A 17170-nucleotide genomic window follows, 5' to 3' on the forward strand; every position below is an offset into this window, starting at 1 on the left:
TCCGAATAATGAGTTCAACTACATCCATTGGAAATGAGTCTTTTATGGGCTTGTCAATAAACCAATCCTCCATTTAAAAGCTTCTATGGGGCTTCCCTGGTGGCACAGTGGCTAAGAATCCGCCTGCCAATGCAGGGGACATGGGTTCGAGCCCTGGTCTGGGAAATTCCCACATGCCGTGGAGCAACTAAGCCCGTGAACCACAACTAATGAGCCTGTGCTCTAGAGCTCTCAAGCCACAACTACTGAGCCTGAATGCCACAACTACTGAAGCCTGCGCACCTAGAGCCCATGCTCCGCAACAAGAGAAGCCACCGCAGTGAGAAGCCCGTGCGCTGCAACGAAGAGTAGCCTCCACTCGCGGCAACTAGAGAAAAGCCCACGTGCAGCAACGAAGACCCAACGCAGCCAAAAATAAATAAAATAAAATTAATTAATTAAAAAAATTTTTAATAAAATAAATAAATAAAAGCTTCTATTGTAAAATGCATTTGAATGTCCAATACACAACTTTATCATTGAAGTTTTGGAACATAATTCAGAAATATGGGAGGAACTTATATACTTGCCTTAGCATACGATAATAATAACTAATGCTTACTTTGTACTCACAGCATTCATTATTTCATTTTACCCTATAACAGCCTCATGTGGGAGGTTTTATCATCACTCCCATTTTACAGGTGAGGAAATCAAGGAACACAGATCACAAAACTTGTGTAAGGTCACCAAGCTCATGCAGATTAAAGCTTGAAGCCAGGCTGTCCAGATTCATCCCAACTCTTTCTGATCCGTCATCGGCCAGTTTCCATGTGCCATAGGTCTTGCACATAAAAGTGATTAAAATCTTTTAATGATGATAAGCCCAGATAAAGTGAGCATATTTCAATTTTTTGACCAAATAAAATGAAAACTTACAACTGAATAAAACTGCTTTCATACAATTAAAGGAAGCTCTGTGCAGGTATCTAGGAATCAACAAATGTTTTCTGTAAAGGATCAGAGAATAGTTTAGGCTTTGCGCATCATAGGGTCTGTTGCAAATACTCAACTCTGCCATGGTAGCATAAAAGCAGCCACATACAGTAAGTAAACCAACAAGCATGGCTACATTCCAATAAAATCCTGTGGTGGGTGGGATTTTGTCTTTAGGCAGTGGGCTTCCACACCTGATCAAGATGCTATTATAATGTGGCTAATGAATCCAAATATATCTATTAATGCTTAAAAGCAGAGGTTTAGGGATTTAACTACCCAGATATTTGGAAATTTTTCCTGTGGTAAACAAGAAACAGCACAGTATTGGTTAGAACTCTCCAAGTACCTTGGAATAATGTCTATCAGTATTAACACCTGGTGAGTTGAACTCCCCCCTCACCAATGATGGAACAGGCAGTCCCTGCAAAAGTACTACTGCATTGCTATGGGTGCTTTTACCTAAGAGTCAAAGGAGTGGTGTAAATAATAAACAGAAGCTACAAATGTGAAAACTTTACCTTCCCAAGGTTTGGGGGTTAAAATCTAAAATGTATGTTACAATAGTTGCAAAGACTCCGCTTTTAATGATCATCCAGAATACCATACCTTCAGAAGCCACCAAGAGCATCATGGTTAAACTTTCTGGTACTACTATATAGATTTTCACAGACCCTTGCTTATCTATGACCAACTCCACAATAATTCTATTAAAAGAACTTTACATAGTTGCACCAAACAGAACTCCTGAATCCTGTAGGAACTTAAGCAACTATCACAGTTCCCTGTTTACAATGAAGTCAACACACATTTGAATCAAATTTCCATTCTGAATTTTTTAAAGTCCTACCAAAAAAATGGTATCTGGCAAGCTAAAGTTGAAACATAAAGAACACTTCAAGAACATCAGACTTTTTCGGGCTTCCCTGGTGGCGCAGTGGTTGAGAGTCCGCCTGCCGAGGCAGGGGACACGGGTTCGTGCCCCGGTCCGGGAAGATCCCACATGCCGAGGGGCGGCTGGGCCCGTGAGCCATGGCTGCTGAGCCTGCGCGTCCGGAGCCTGTGCTCCGCAATGGGAGAGGCCACAACAGTGAGAGGTCCACGTACCGCAAAAAAAAAAAAGAATATCAGACATTTTCAACAGTTGATCTTCACTTCTCTCTCATGTTTCTTTTCGTAAACATAAGAATGCAGAAAAACTGGCAAAATGGCATATTTTTTGCATGAGGCAATCTTTTTTAAACCTTTTAAGTCTGGACTTAACTGTCTCTGCTTTGCAATTAGGAAGCGCTATCGACAGAATTCTGCAGACCAGGACGTTCTCTAGGAAGAGCACAGGTTTTAGACACCACGTGCGTGGCTAGAGCATGTCAAAGGTACAGTGCCATTGACTGAAATAGAGAAATACTGGCTGCATCTTTTTTTTTCTGGCCACACAGAGCAGCATGCGGGATCTTACTTCCCTGACCAGGGATGGAACCCGTGACCCCTGCAGTGGAAGCGCAGAGTCTTAACCGCCAGGGAAGTCCCTGGCGCCATCTTGCTTTTGTGAAATGCCAGGGGAAAACTTTGGCACCATCTCTGCCCTTCCTATAGCCTGAACCAAGGGACAAAAAGTACAAAACCACATTCTGCAATGGTGAAAATGACTTGAGCATATAGTGTCAGTTCAGAATTTCAGACGGATCTCTTATACAAGGATGGACATGTCATCTCACTTAGAAATGTCCAAAGAAACCAATAAAGGATACAAAAATGTAGTCATCCATGTATCTCTTCTTTAGATTCTCCACGATGGCATTCTCTGTGATCTTGGAGAGCAGCACCATGTCATCCACGCCACTGTGCTTGACATTGTGGCTCTGCCAGTGGTACCGGTAGGCACCTTTGCTTCCCTGCAAACAGAAAACACACAATTATGAGGATGCTTTATTTTCTCCTGGAGGGAAACAAAAAATGTCACTGAGTTCCCGAATATTCCTTATATCAAATGAGAATGAGCAAAGCAAACAAAGATCTTGCTATCAATAGATCTGGATTCAGATTTCCGCTTTGCCACCTAAGTGAAGTGGGGAAAAGTGATCTAAGCTTTTGTGTCACTTAGGCTTTTCTCTCTTTGTAAAAATGGGAGAAATAAGACCCAGTTCATAGAGTTGCTGTAAGGATTAAATAAAACAACATGTAAAGCACCAAGCGGTATCCAGAGTACAGCACAGTAAATGATCAATGGGCTTGGATAATTCCTTCAACCTTATTGTTTTGTAGAATTGACCAGTAAACTAAGCAATGAAACAGAAACTTTCTAGACTTGTCTCGCAAATTATCTGACAGAACTCAGAAGTGGAAAGAATATGTATTCCACAATGGCTAGGTCACATTGTCATAATTTCTCAAGCCATCTGAATTGCTTTCCATCCATGAACTTACCACTGTCGATGTAATACTGGCCTTCCACATTCAAAAGATAAGCTACATTTTGATGACTGATCACTGCTAATATTAACAAGGAAATGGACAGGACGGCCTAAACATGATCACAGAACATGCTACAGACAGAAGAACCTCATCTGATCTCACAGCTTCCTTGGATAGGTAGAGCCCTTGTCTGCTTACTGGATTTACAGCTTAACACCACGGGTGGCCTCTGAGCACCCTGTGGCCCGCAGGGCTTCCTATCACTTGGCATTTTTGCAGTGGGATCCCCCATGTGTTGGACTACGTGCCAAATCCTGGAGCTAAGGGCAGATGGGAGCCCCATTGTGGCTGCACTTGGGGAGCTCATGGTCTCCTGAAGGACATGAGAGATAGCCACCAAATGATTCATAATTTGTGCGTCAGCAACAGTCAACATGTAAACACATGTAAAATGGGTGTTCCCCAGTGGGTGGAGACTCCTTTGCCCCAAGAGAGACAGAAATCACTTCCTGGAGAAGGTGCCATGTGAAGTGGACCTAAAATATTTTGAATTTGCCAGACAAGACTAGACAAGGAAGGATATTCATTATAATTTACACTCACGGTGCAAAAAAAAAAAAAAAAGCCAATACATATGAAATAATGACAAATAATACATGGCAAGATATTAGAAAACTCTCCCTACCCTTCAAGCTCTCCGTGAATCCTACTGGACATGTCACACGCTGGACAAGCGTGGTGGGCACTGAACCAAGCAAGACTGGCTTCTCTCCCTCCTCAGGAGTTTACTTTTGAGAGGAGTTTGGATAAAGGAGAAAAAATTTCTGAATTAGGGTATCTAGAAAGGCCACCTGCTCAAATGTCAAAACTAGGATGAGAAAAGGCAATAGGCTCTCTGAGAAAAGGGGAAGGTGGAAGGAAACAAGATAAGTAACATTTTAATTTTCACTTTAAAAAAATGTTTAATGCTTTCCCTGCAGGAGACATGTGCCCTTTGAAATGGCAAAATCTAAGAAGCTCTGGGAAAGCAATTATTAAAAAACCAGCCAAGGAAGGGGCCACCATAGGAAAAGCATAGTGCGATGGGTTCAAGCTCCAGAAAGGAGCCACCCTTTCTGGAAAGCTTGCCACCCAGGCTGCCTTACAGAGGGACTGTTTATGTGATAAATTGGACTTTCTCAGAACCACACGCAGCATCAGTTCCTCAATCAGTTCCAAAATTACCTCAAACCTCACCACTCCTCCTTATTCTTGCGGCAAAGCAGAAAGCACTGGCCACAGCATGACTCACTGGATCTCAGTGGAAGGTCCACCGTCTATTTCCAACCAGAAAAAGATTCCTGGAGACTCCTCCCCTCCTCCACCCTCCCTGCTTTCCCAGCTTGAATATTCTTTCTGGGCACCCGCAAAAATTACTCTGCATAGAAAACTAGGGCCCTGGAGTAACTAGCCAGTAGGTGTGTGCGTTTGTTTCTTTTTTTTTTTTTTTTTTTTTGCGTTACGCGGGCCTCTCACCGCTGTGGCCTCTCCCGTTGTGGAGCACAGGCTCCAGACGCGCAGGCTCAGCGGCCATGGCTCACGGGCCCAGCCGCTCCGTGGCATGTGGGATCTTCCTGGACCGGGGCATAAACTCGTGTCCCCTGCATCGGCAGGCGGACTCTCAACCACTGCGCCACCAGGGAAGCCCCGTTTGTTTCTTTTTAACCCCAATAAATATCTACCTACTTAAAAGAGGGCAAAAATATTATTTTCTCTTTAAAAATGTAAGCAGTTGAACAAAACAGAAGGGCTACTAATAAGCTGTTATTTAACATGTGCAAAGGACAAGAAATGGACGGGCTCTGTGTCATAGTGTATGTGTTTGTACTGATCCACAGAAATGCCTTCTCAAGGTAACCCAAGTCCATCTCGGTGCCCAATCCAACTGTCTTTTCTCTCTCTCTCACTGCAGTGTGATACATTACTGTCTGTCCCATCTCAAAGGTAGTGTCTTCTTCCTAACAGCAGTTACTCCCCAGTGCAACAGGGCTCCTCGTGGAGTTCATTGATTCTCATCGTCTCAAATATCCCTCCACACAAAAAAGTCCCCGGCTGGGTCTCCAGACTTCTACAAGAGGGTAAGGAACCAATAGGATACCTGACAGTTACTATAAGCAAGGCAATGAGCCATTTGATTTGAGGCAATTGCTTTTTTGCTCTTCCAAACAACCCTATGAGAGAGGGGTTAACATTCCCATGCTACATGCAAGGAAACAGACGCCCCAAGCAGTAAGTAGCAAAGGCAAGATGCGAACCAAAGTCTCTATGATTATGAACTCATTCAAACATCACAAGTTCTTCACATTTTCTCCCTAGTGACTTACTGGATATTTCCACATGTGACGTTTAAATGGCAACAGAATGCCATTTAACTGAATTCATCACTAAAAAGACATAACTGAATTCATCACTAAAAAGACAAACAGTTGGAGGATCCTCCGTATCCACGGGTTCTGCATCCGTGGATTCCCAACCGTAGATCGCACATAAGAAGGGCCGACTGTACGATGCCATTTTATATAAGGGACTTGAGCATCCAGGGATTTTGGTATCCACAGCGGTCCTGGAACCAATCCCCTGTGGATACAAAGGGAAGACTATACAATCTTTGTTAATGGCCACCTTCTCTTAGCATCAAAGACTAAAACACTGGAGGTATTTTTCATCTGACATATTTCCTATAACCAATTTGGTCACAAATCTCTCTCTCTCCCCCACTTCCTCCCAGGCTATTATAGTTACATATGTGAACTCAATCAATCTTCACAATCATCTCCCATACTATGTATTATTTTTATGTTGCTGATTAAAAAAAAAAAGAAAAAAAAGTAAATCGCCCAAGGTCTTCTAATTGTAGCTTCTGTCTTTATTGACCCCCACCCTTACTATGCTTTTCTCCTCCCCCTTCTCCAACCCCCCTGCCCCGCCCCCCGAAATTCAGATGCGGTAAAGGGCAGGAGGGAAAATAGTTAGGGATGCTGGGAGCACCTTAGAGCCTTTTGGGGAAGGCTGACCTGTCCTTGGCAATCCATAGAACCCACCCGTAGGTAGATGAAAGCTGGGACAGGGCTGGGCTGGGCAGTTCTAGCGGAGAGTGACAACCGGATCCGGGAAGCTGGAAACGAAACAAGGATGCATAGGCTCTCATCCCAACCCAGGGAAGCTTCAAAGTTCCCCACAGTAAAAAAGAACAACTGTTTTTTGTTTTTCTATAGGGGACAACAGTGTTTGATCATAGTGTGACTTGGAACACAGACACTGATAGAGAGTAAGTGGGGAACACAGTGGGAAACGGTTATCACCTTACAACCCTAGACCAGGGTCCCCAACCCCCGGGGGGCGGCAGACCAGTACGGGGTCGCATAGCAGGAGGGGAGCAGCAGGTGAGCGAGCGAAGCTTCATCTGCCGCTCTCCATGCTTGCATTACCACCTGAACCATCAACCCCTTCCCCACCATCCCCCTCCCTCCTCCATCCCCTACCCCCACCACCCTCTCCCCCTCCCCCACCCCTCCCCACCATACCCCTCCCCCCTTGGAAAAATTGTCTTCCATGGAAACCGGTCCCTGGCACCAAAAAGGCTGGGGACCGCTGCCCTAGACAATGTCCTTGGAAGCAGAAGCTGAAAGTTGCCTTCAGACCACAAACTACTGTCCTAGAATTGTGTGGACAAGAATGGTGTTCCTGGGGCAAATAACCTGGACTTCTTTGCTTCTTCCTCCTGCCCCTGTCTGGGAGGGTAGGGGCAGGATGGGCTGCCACGCCTGCTGGGAAGACAACCCGAGGGACGGGGACTTCCCCATCTGTGTGAGGAGGTACATTTTCCTCAGATGACAAAAGTCCAGTTTACCAGGCTAACACCTCAGTGAGACTCCACTTCCTTCTCTTCTGTGGGTTTTTTGGATGGGGTAACTCCTTTTAGTTTCCCCACCAAAAAATGGTAACATTTTAAACAAGTAGGGGCACTCAGCGAGGTATTTCATTTCCCAACAGTTCTTGGTAAGTGAAGTAACGCCGTACAGAGGACGGAAAATGGCTGCTAATGTGCCAGCTAAGAAATGATAATAATATTAATAATAATGATAATGATGATGATGATAAAAAGTTACTCTTAGCCCTGACAATGATTACAAATTATGAAAGAGATACTTCTCACTAGGTAAACATTGAGTGCAGACTTTCTCTGGTCCACAGTTACTTCCTAATGATGAAACAGTTGATTAAAAAGCATGGATTCACATGCAAGTTCTAAAACGTGGGGTATGCCCACACCCACTTAATGGCCCGGTGTACTCCTCACATTTCAGAGGTGGCACCAAGACACAGGAGTAACTCACGTTGGGGAAGAATCCGGTCACTGATTTTATTATTTTTTTAATTTTTTAATTTTTTTTTTGGCGGTACGTGGGCCTCTCACTGTTGTGGCCTCTCCCATTGCGGAGCACAGGATCCGGACGCGCAGGCTCAGCGGCCATGGCTCACGGGCCCAGCCGATCCGCGGCATGTGGGATCCTCCCGGACCAGGGCACGAACCCATGTCCCCTGCATCGGCAGGCGGACTCTCAACCACTGCGCCACCAGGGAAGCCCCCGGTCACTGATTTTTAAAGGAGAAGTGTCATGAACTGGTGTGTTTAGCAGGGTGGGGACTAGGGTGAGCAAAGGTGAGTCAGCGCAGGCACCGTTGTCTCCTGAAAGCCAACCTCCACTCCCACGGAGAGGGCCCCAGGGCAGTCCCGCCCACAGCCAGGGCTCTGCACACACTCTCACTAGTGTCTCTGAGCATTTTCCTTCCTTGGTTCATCCCGGAGAGAGGAGACGACCATATACTGAGTAACTACACTTCCTCATACGCCCTTCAGACGCCCAGGAAAGGGAGGCCATCATATGTGCTGGGTAAATACAACAGGCTCAGTGTTGGGCAGGGCCTGGGGAAGGGGTGGCCATAAACGCCCTTACCCTCTTGTAGAAAGAATACACAGCACAGTATCTTGAGAGAGTCATGTTGAAATAGGGATCAAAACTTCAGTCACCCGGGCTTCCCTGGTGGCGCAGCGGTTGAGAGTCCGCCTGCCGATGCAGGGGACACGGGTTCGTGCCCCGGTCCGGAAAGATCCCACATGCCACAGAGCGGCTGGGCCTGTGAGCCATGGCCGCTGAGCCTGCGCGCCCGGAGCCTGTGCTCCACAACGGGAGAGGCCCCAACAGTGAGAGGCCCGCATACAGGAAAAAAAAAAAAAAAAAACAAAACAAAACACTTCAGTCATGGGACTTCCCTGGTGGTCCAGTGGTTAAGACTCCAAGCTCCCAAGGCAGGGGGCCCAGGTTCGATTCCTGCTCAGGAAACTAGATCCCACATGCCTCAACTAAAGATCCCACAACTAAGACCCTGCACAGCCAAATAAATAAATATTAAAAAAAAAAAACTTCAGTCACACAGACCAATATATAAACTGTTAACTAAACTAAATAAAAATAAAATGCATACCCTCTTTGATCCAGCCATTTTATAGGAATTTACCTCAAGATCTACCAAGCATGCCAAGATGTATGTAGAAGGTTGCTCACTGTAACAAAGTCTGTAATGAGGAAAACTGGACATATGGATTAGAGACCGATTAGAACATGGCACTCCCTGTAGGTGTTCCACACGGTCATTGAAAGGAATCTGCCTGTGCTGACTTGGAAGATCTTCAAGATCCCCAGTTTCATGAAAATAGCAGTCAATACGTGGATTTAGTATTCAAGGACTGCACTTGCCTAAATTTTTTAAACGATATGTGTTGGGACGTCCCTGGCCGACCAGTGGTTAAGACTTCGGCTTCCAATGCAGGGGGTGTGGTTTCAATCCCTGGTCGGGGAGCTAAGATCCCACATGCCTCGCAGCCAAAAAAACCAAAACATAAAACAGAAGCAATATTGTAACAAATTCAATAAAAGACTTTTTTAAAAAAATGGACATCAAAAAAAATCTTTAGGGATTCCCTGGTGGCACAGTGGCTGAGAATCCGCCTGCCAATGCAGGGGACACGGGTTTGAGCCCTGGTCCCGGAAGATCCCACATGCCGCGGAGCAATTAAGCCTGTGCGCCACAACTACTGAGCCTGCGCTCTAGAGCCCGCGAGTCACAACTACTGAGCCCACATGCCACAACTACTGAAGCCCGCCCACCTAGAGCCCATGGTCCACAACAAGAGAAGCCACCGCAGTGAGAAGCCCAAGCACCGCAACAGAAAGTAACCCCCGCTCGCCACAACTAGAGAAAACCATGTGCAGCAATGAAGACCCAAAGCAGCCAAAAATAAATAAATAAATTTTATTTTTTAAAAAATCTTTAAAAAAATTTAAAAATTAAAAAAATAAAAGACGTGTTATAATTGTTTTCTTGAAAGATACACAAGGTTCCATTGGGGAGAAGGCCTGGGGTTTGGGGAGAAAGGTGACTTTTACTCTCCATTTTAAACTTTGCTGCACAGTTTACTTTTTTATTGCTGTTTTAAACCATATGAATGTGTTAGTAAAATTTAAAAATAAATAGAAATGTGGAATATGATGCCAATACTATCAAGCATTTTCTGGGGTGTCGATTTCCAGAAAACCTGGGACGAAAATGTCCCCAATGTTATAAGCATATCACCACAAAAGGCAGATAAACCATATTCTTATTGTCTACAATGGACAATGGGTAATGCTCTGGCCTGACGAGCTGAGCTTATTTTTTAATGGGATTTTCTGTCCCAGTGAGTCATAACAGGAAAGGCTTGGAACTCACTATCTGTTAGACGTTCATCTTTTAATCGACAGTCTGAGTATTCTACTTTTCACAGTTCTGCTGTTTGACTGGAATGAAACACTTCCATTGCAAACGATGGAAAAAAAATATATTTGTTTGTCTATGTGCCAGGCATAGTAAGCCAGCATTGGGCTTGCAAGGTGTTTCAACTTTATGGAACTTAGACGCCCTCGCTATTTTGGTGGTGTGAAGATGGATGTCTGAAGCAAGCATTTGTGGGTGCTGAACTGCAGTGAACAGAGTGCAAGGAAGGGGTGTTTCTGGAAGAGGGTGGGGGGGTAGGAGTGGGAGTGGGCAGTCAGGAGCCCACAAACACCCCTATTCCCCTCAACCTTTAAAGTAAATGGAACTGACTTTTACTGAAATCATAATATACACCGAAGCTTTACATCTCATTGAATTCTCACAACACCTGCAAGACATGAATATTACAATCGCACTGTCACTATTTTACAAATGGGTAAAGTGAGGCCTGGGATTATAATGTACCAAGTTGCCTCTACTCGGAGGGGCTGGGGATGAGAAAGTACATGGGGGGCTGGCACACAAAGTAGGAGCACAGGAGGCTCAGTGAATGCAGAGGATGTGTTCATTGGTCTCACTCACGTAGGTACATGTGACCTGATCAAAAGTTGAATATTTGTGTAGCATTTCCATATACATGGCCTCAGTTAATCCCTGTGACAAAGGGCCAGCACTGAGACTTGTCATCAGGACTTCTGACTTCCTTTTCTTTGCTCTTTCTGCTACACCATGGCTCACTTCCGATACCATTATCAAGGCCAAGTGTAGACACTGGCTCCAGGATCACTAGATCCAGTGGTTTCTAAGCCAGGGTTGGCTAGAGTCACCCTTCCTGGAAGTGACTAGAGCAAACCTAATTTATCATCCAAACCAAGACACTCTGCGTGCAGAAGGGGATGTTGTTAATAATAAAGCTGGAACAAGAGGCATCAACTGGGACCGTCTCGGGCCGCATGGCTGTATCTGTGACCAGCTTGATCCCAGAAAAGTCATGGGCAGCTCTCAAAGACCAGCCCTCCCAGCAAGATCCTCAGGGTCTCCCACAAATCATTCAGCTTCTCTGAGGCTCTCCGGGCCTCTCAGCGGCCTGCTCAGGAGAAGGAGGTTCTTGATATTACATTGCCCCCAGGGGACAATCATATCAACCCCCAATCCCTCTAGGGGTAGAGTTGGTTTTACATGATGACATGATCTGGGGGCAAAGTGTGGATGATACACACCATCAGGCTGCCAACATTAGCTGGACTAATTGAGTGGGGGAAGGAAAAAAGGTTTGGGGGAAAAAAAACCCAAGAGATGGTAAGGAGCCCAAATTTGGTTTTAATTGCATATGTGATATTACTTATATAAAATGATATCTCTATGTGACAATACAGTTGTTAAAATGACGCAGTTATTTATCTAAGTGTACTTTCTGTATGGTTTTATTTCTCTGCTGAGTAAATATTTATAAAATGTGCACAAACATATACAGTTATTTTCAGTGAAAAAGAAATTAGATCAAATACTTTGTACAATGAAGTATATGTATAAATGACATTTTCCCCATATTCTCTTGTTATTCCATGTCAGCTTTGTTCACCCCAGCTTGCAGCTATAGTAAACTCTTCTTTAAATAACAATGGGCCCCTAGCAGGAAAAGAAACTCCCTTTCTTTCACTTACTCTGACTGAAATGTGGCTCCCAAAAGAATGGTTTTTTATATCAATGAACAGTTCAAAGCTAAGATGTTATAAATGAACAGTTAACACATTCCATCAATTCTAAGATGCATTTTTTTCATACTTCTAACAATGTGAAACTAGGACGTGTCTTATAACCAATGCTGTGTCACAGCTTAACTCATAACCAGTAGCATCTTAGGCTTGATAAATTGTGGCATGAAACACTTCCAAAGAGCCAGGCCCCCCTTCTGTGCACTTTACAAACGTGAAGTCACTGGTTTAATATCAGCAAAGATATTATAAAGCTTTCTGTTATTCTGGAAGCATTGTACCATGTATTAATGTCACTTCAGGAACTGTACAGTGGTTTTACTGGTGAGGTTGATGATTGCCCAGTTCTGGAGGCTTTGCTGTGATAATGTTTGTAGCTGTTGCCTCCACCCGCCACCCCCACACCCTCACCCCCCGTCCCAAACAGGATGAGGGTGAGTGTCCTGGCTGACAAGCAGCTCCCATCAAGCTGCCCACACCAGACCACAAGTTTGCAAAGCAAGGTAATCTCCTCTTCGATTTGTAAAGGCATGTTCCATTTGGACCTCTTTCAATCTAAAAATTCCTTCAGTATTAAGACCATTGAAGCAGGAGACCCCCTTCCCTCACTGCTGCCCCACAGATGATATGTCCTCCCCAGTGGATTACACTGAGCTCTGGCCTTCATGTGCATACACTATACTCCAACATTTCCTAAACCTCATTTTCAACAACTTTTACAACTCTTCTGTATCCAAGTTGCACCAGCCCTATGCGTCACATTTTTATATAAACTGTCCTTTTTAATTTGGCTAAATCCTAAACAACTATCTCCATAAAATCACCAGTTTTATTTCTTCAGTGTGTTAAATAATGAAGATAGGGCTTCCCTGGTGGCGCAGTGGTTAAGAATCTGCCTGCCAATGCAGGAGACATGGGTTTGAGCCCTGTTCCAGGAAGATCCCACATGCCATGGAGCAACTAGGCCCATGCGTCACAACTACTGAGCCTGCGCTCTAGAGCCCGCGAGCCACAACTACTGAGCCCACATGCCACAACTACTGAAGCCCATACGCCTAGAGCCTGTGCTCCGCAACAAGAGAAGCCACCGCAGTGAGAGGTCCGCGCACCGCAACGAAGAGTAGCCCCCTGCTCGCTGCAACTAGAGACAGCCCGAGCGCAGCAACAAAGACCCAAAGCAGCCAAAAATAAAATAAATAAATAAATTTATTTTAAAAAAATAATAATGAAGATAAACGATTTAAAATACACAACATGGGGTCAGACACACTGACCTTCCCGTGCACCTTGGTGCCATATCCCACATGTGGGGACCTGCTGCCCCTCTCTCCTGGGCCCATTCCCACCAATTTCAAGTCTAGCCATAGAGAATTTAAATGACTTCTATTTCCCAGATGTATTTTTCTCTGCCGTGGAAAAATCTCACCTGGCAAGACTAGATTCCCCTTTCGGTAGCAGATGAGAGGCTAGGTTTCGTTTTCACAAGTAGAAACTGCTCTGAATTCATATCCCAAATCCCCTGCACTTTCCATCAGGGATCCCCAGGGCCTTCCTCTAGTCCCCTCGCCTCAGAAAACAGCCACACATGGGACATTTTATCGGTCCCCTGGGTGAGGGCTTGTCCTGAGGCTGACGAGGAAATTCTCTCTTGGGCACCTGCAATTTATTCTTTCTCTCTAGGGAAGCACTTTCTGCAAGTATTATCAGCCCTGTTCTATCCTTCTTCCTCTCAATCTTTACGAAATCTAGGGTAGTGGCTCTCTCCCCGGGGGAGAATATTCTTCTTGTACAACAGCTAATTCTCATTACATACCAGCACTGTTCGCAACATTTTATACATGATAATTTATTTAATCCTCACAACCTTACCAGGCAGGAAAAATGAAGCACAGAGAAGTTAACTAACTTGCCCAACCCCAGAAGCTGGGCTTCAAATTGAGGCCAATTGGCTCTCAAATCTTTGCACTTAATCATTATACCTACTGCGTCTTGTAATAAGTAAGTGGATGTGGGAAACAGCAATAATGCTAGAGATAACAGTAATTGTTTTATTGCATGTTTAGTAATTGCCACGTATCAACTTTTTTTCCCCGCACAACAGCATGAAGCAGATACTTTTATTATTGGTACATAGGGTACCGTGTGCAAAGCCCAGCATCTAGGAGCCCACAGAGCAAGCAGTCTGGCCCTACGTGGCCTTGGGAGTACGTCTACTCCCTGCCGAGTCCCCAGCCTGCAGGGCAGTGCCTGGCACACGGTCGTGGCTCAATCAGTACTAGTTGGGCCAATGAATTCCCAGTGGCTTTGGCTCATCTCAGGACCAGGTGTATGTCACTGTGGCAGCTGTCAGTGGGGTAAATGGGGGTCCTGGGTCCAGAGTCTGCCCCAAGGAAGAAAGAAGTTTCTAAAGCTTTCCTAATGCCCCCAGCCCAGAAGATCAAAGGGAAGAGATGTTGCCCTTAAAGACAATTCTCCTTCTCTTAACTGTCCACTGTCAGCCAGGTAAGGAAAACAGGCTAATTTTGACCACAGGGTGAGGACATTTCAAGCTACAAAATAAAATGAACCAAATGGGTGAAATCCCATTATATGACACATGCTCATTTTACTTCTGCCTCTATTTATATTTTAATCAAACAAATGACGAAGAGTCACACTGATGTCAGTCTCTGTCTTTTCAGCTGCAGCTCTGCTAGTTTGACAACATGTCAAGCATTTATCAGTCCCTTCAGGGACCTCCCTGTCGTCACTCCTGTTTTCAAGTACAAAGGTTGGGGGATACCATTCTTCTTGCTAATCCAGCAGTTTATTACAATCAACAGACTTGGGTTCAAGTATAAGCTCTGTGACCTTGGCAAGGTCAGTTTCATGGAATTTAATTCTTCGCAATTCAGGTAGTCTATTAAATTTACATGTAAATGTGATTTAGTTTTTGCACCTCTACTGACAGGACTTTCATTAATAGATTCATAAACCAAGAAAACAAAATCCTATCAGACTATGTGTCATAATTTTTGGTTTAAAAATTACAGTCCCTGAAGCAATCAATGGTAGCTCTTCAGTAAATTTCTTTAATTGAATTAAGAAGCCAAAGTAATGATGCAGACCAGCTGGAAACACCGGCACTGATGGTTCTTATTCATATTATTAACTGAAATGGAAATAGAAACAGGGAGATAATAGAGCAATTCCTTGTCACTTAAAATGAGCTATTCCTCTGTACTATGGAAGAAATTCTAATTTAAACACTGTTCTGTGGAAAAAGAAAAATATGTAAAGACTTAGCAGACTGCAGCAGAATTGATATCAACCTAATTAAAAACAGTCTTCCAGGACTCACTATCATTCATAGCATCTTTCTGCACTGATTACAAAACATGTATTATTTATATCACACAAAATATTGGAGGTACGACAACACAAGAGAATCAACTCATTTGATGTTTTTTTTAAGTGTAATTTACTTTTTCTGAAAAATGAACTGTTTGGGCATATCTGAAGGAGAAAACTCAGGATGTGTGCTTCAGAATGTGATAGGTGGGGAGAAGGGAGTGTGATCAGGGGTCTGATCAGGGGTGTCTTGGGGGAACAGGCAGCCTTTGTCGTGGATTAGCCATGGGGGATACTAAGTCCAGGATAGAAGCCGAGCGCAGGGGCAAGGGGCGTCCCCCAAGCACCACAGTCACTAGCCAACAACGAACAAAGAAATACAGAACTGAGAAATGCCTTCAGCACCTTCTCCTGGTTTTGGCGTGGGCACAGCTAGACCCTTTGCTTGCTTGATCTGGCCTGATCTGCAGCACAGAGATGCCACGTTCCTCTAGGGGCAAAATGGAGCCATAAGGCGTTTGTCTAGGAGCTTTTAGGGTACAAACCAGACATGTTCACCAAATCCAGAGAGATCTGGGGCCACAGAGAGACTGGCTGTCAGGGAGGCAGAGAGGAGGGTTCTGTGTACACATCTCAGGGGGAGAAGTCACCAGAGCACCCCTAAATGGCACTGCGGGTGGGTGTCCCCAAGAGTCCTGCAGGCTCAGGACAGCTCCACGTGCGAAGATAAACACTGGGTCCAACCTCTCACCCCTTTCATCACCTGGTGGAGGACACAGGACCCACCTAGCCATTTCTTCTCATGACCCAAACCTTCACACTTCAGCAAGTATGTCTCCTGTTATCAGCTTCTCTCTCAGAAACCACAGCTGAACTGCGGAAGGCCAGCACCGGGCCGCAAGGGTGTGGATAGGCATGGGTGCCTGCGCAGCAAGGAGCAGAGACACGAATATCTCGTATTTATGTTTTGGGTGCCTACAGAATTTCCAAGGGGCTCTTACCACGTACCTGCTGTGCACCCACCCTCCTCAGTTCAAAAAGCAAGTTCTGTGGATGAATTTGCAAAAGAACAAAAACAAAAAACAAACAAACAAAACAATTTGGGAGATCAGCACAGCTTCACTGGGAACTTATCCAGGACCCTAGTTATTGTGCTCTTCCTGTTTGGGGGGAGGCCACCAACAGGTAGACTTTGCCTTCCGCTGACCAGCGTGAATCCTTACTAACGTTCAACTGCAAGCAAATACAGATTTTTTAAAAAACAGGAATTGGAAAGGAAGGTAAAGAGAGGTTAGGCAGAGAGAGAGAAACAGAGTAGTTTCTTCTCTCTGAGGGGAAGGGGTTTTAAATGGAGAGAGGTTTTAGTACTCCTACAATTGGAAAGACTTCTAAGGAAGCTAAATGTTTCAAGGACATTCCATAAAAATGGCATTGCAAGGATTCCAATCTTTAAGCCTCAGTTTCTTTTTCTGTAAAATGGAGATAATAACAGTATCTACCATTCGGGGCTTTTGAGGGCATTCAATAAGATCATGCATGGAGAGGTTTTATTATACTGTCTGGCCTACCCTAAGTGTTAAGTAAAGTTATTAATAATAAAAAGTGACCTGGGAATGCTGGTAGCCAGAACCAATGCTCTGATTGCATATCTGATGTTTTAAGAAAGAATACTGTCATCTCAAATCTGGCTGATAAGAAGATATTGGCAGAGGCAAGATTCAGTAAAGAAATATGGAACTCTTACAGTTTCACGATGCTCAAGCGATGCATAATTACATAATATGTGAGACATTAGAATCCCAGGAGTCCCTAGGAATAGGGATCTACTATGGCAGAGTAGAAGAAAGACAGTCATTGCCAGAGAAGACACATTGGGAATT

General features: G+C 44.6%; 1 protein-coding gene across 2 annotated transcripts in view; it reads right to left on the bottom strand.

Annotated features, from left to right (window-relative positions):
- Window positions 1–17170, bottom strand: part of MYO1E (myosin IE) — a 206799-nt gene that overhangs the window by 115237 nt on the left and 74392 nt on the right. The window contains exons 1-2 of one of the 2 annotated variants that reach the window (XM_082617101.1): window positions 5754–5818; window positions 2727–2870 (exon numbers count right to left, since the gene is read on the bottom strand). In XM_082617101.1, coding sequence (XP_082473227.1) covers window positions 2727–2870; window positions 5754–5768 — 159 coding nt within the window. In that variant the 5' untranslated portion in view covers window positions 5769–5818. Of the gene's footprint in view, window positions 1–2726; window positions 2871–5753; window positions 5819–17170 lie in introns of those variants that run through there. The other variant, XM_082617102.1, reaches the window with a different exon arrangement.

This window comes from Mesoplodon mirus, assembly GCF_964341445.2.
Source record: "Mesoplodon mirus genome assembly, chromosome: 4".
In the NCBI taxonomy this organism is placed as follows: Eukaryota; Metazoa; Chordata; class Mammalia; order Artiodactyla; family Ziphiidae; genus Mesoplodon; species Mesoplodon mirus.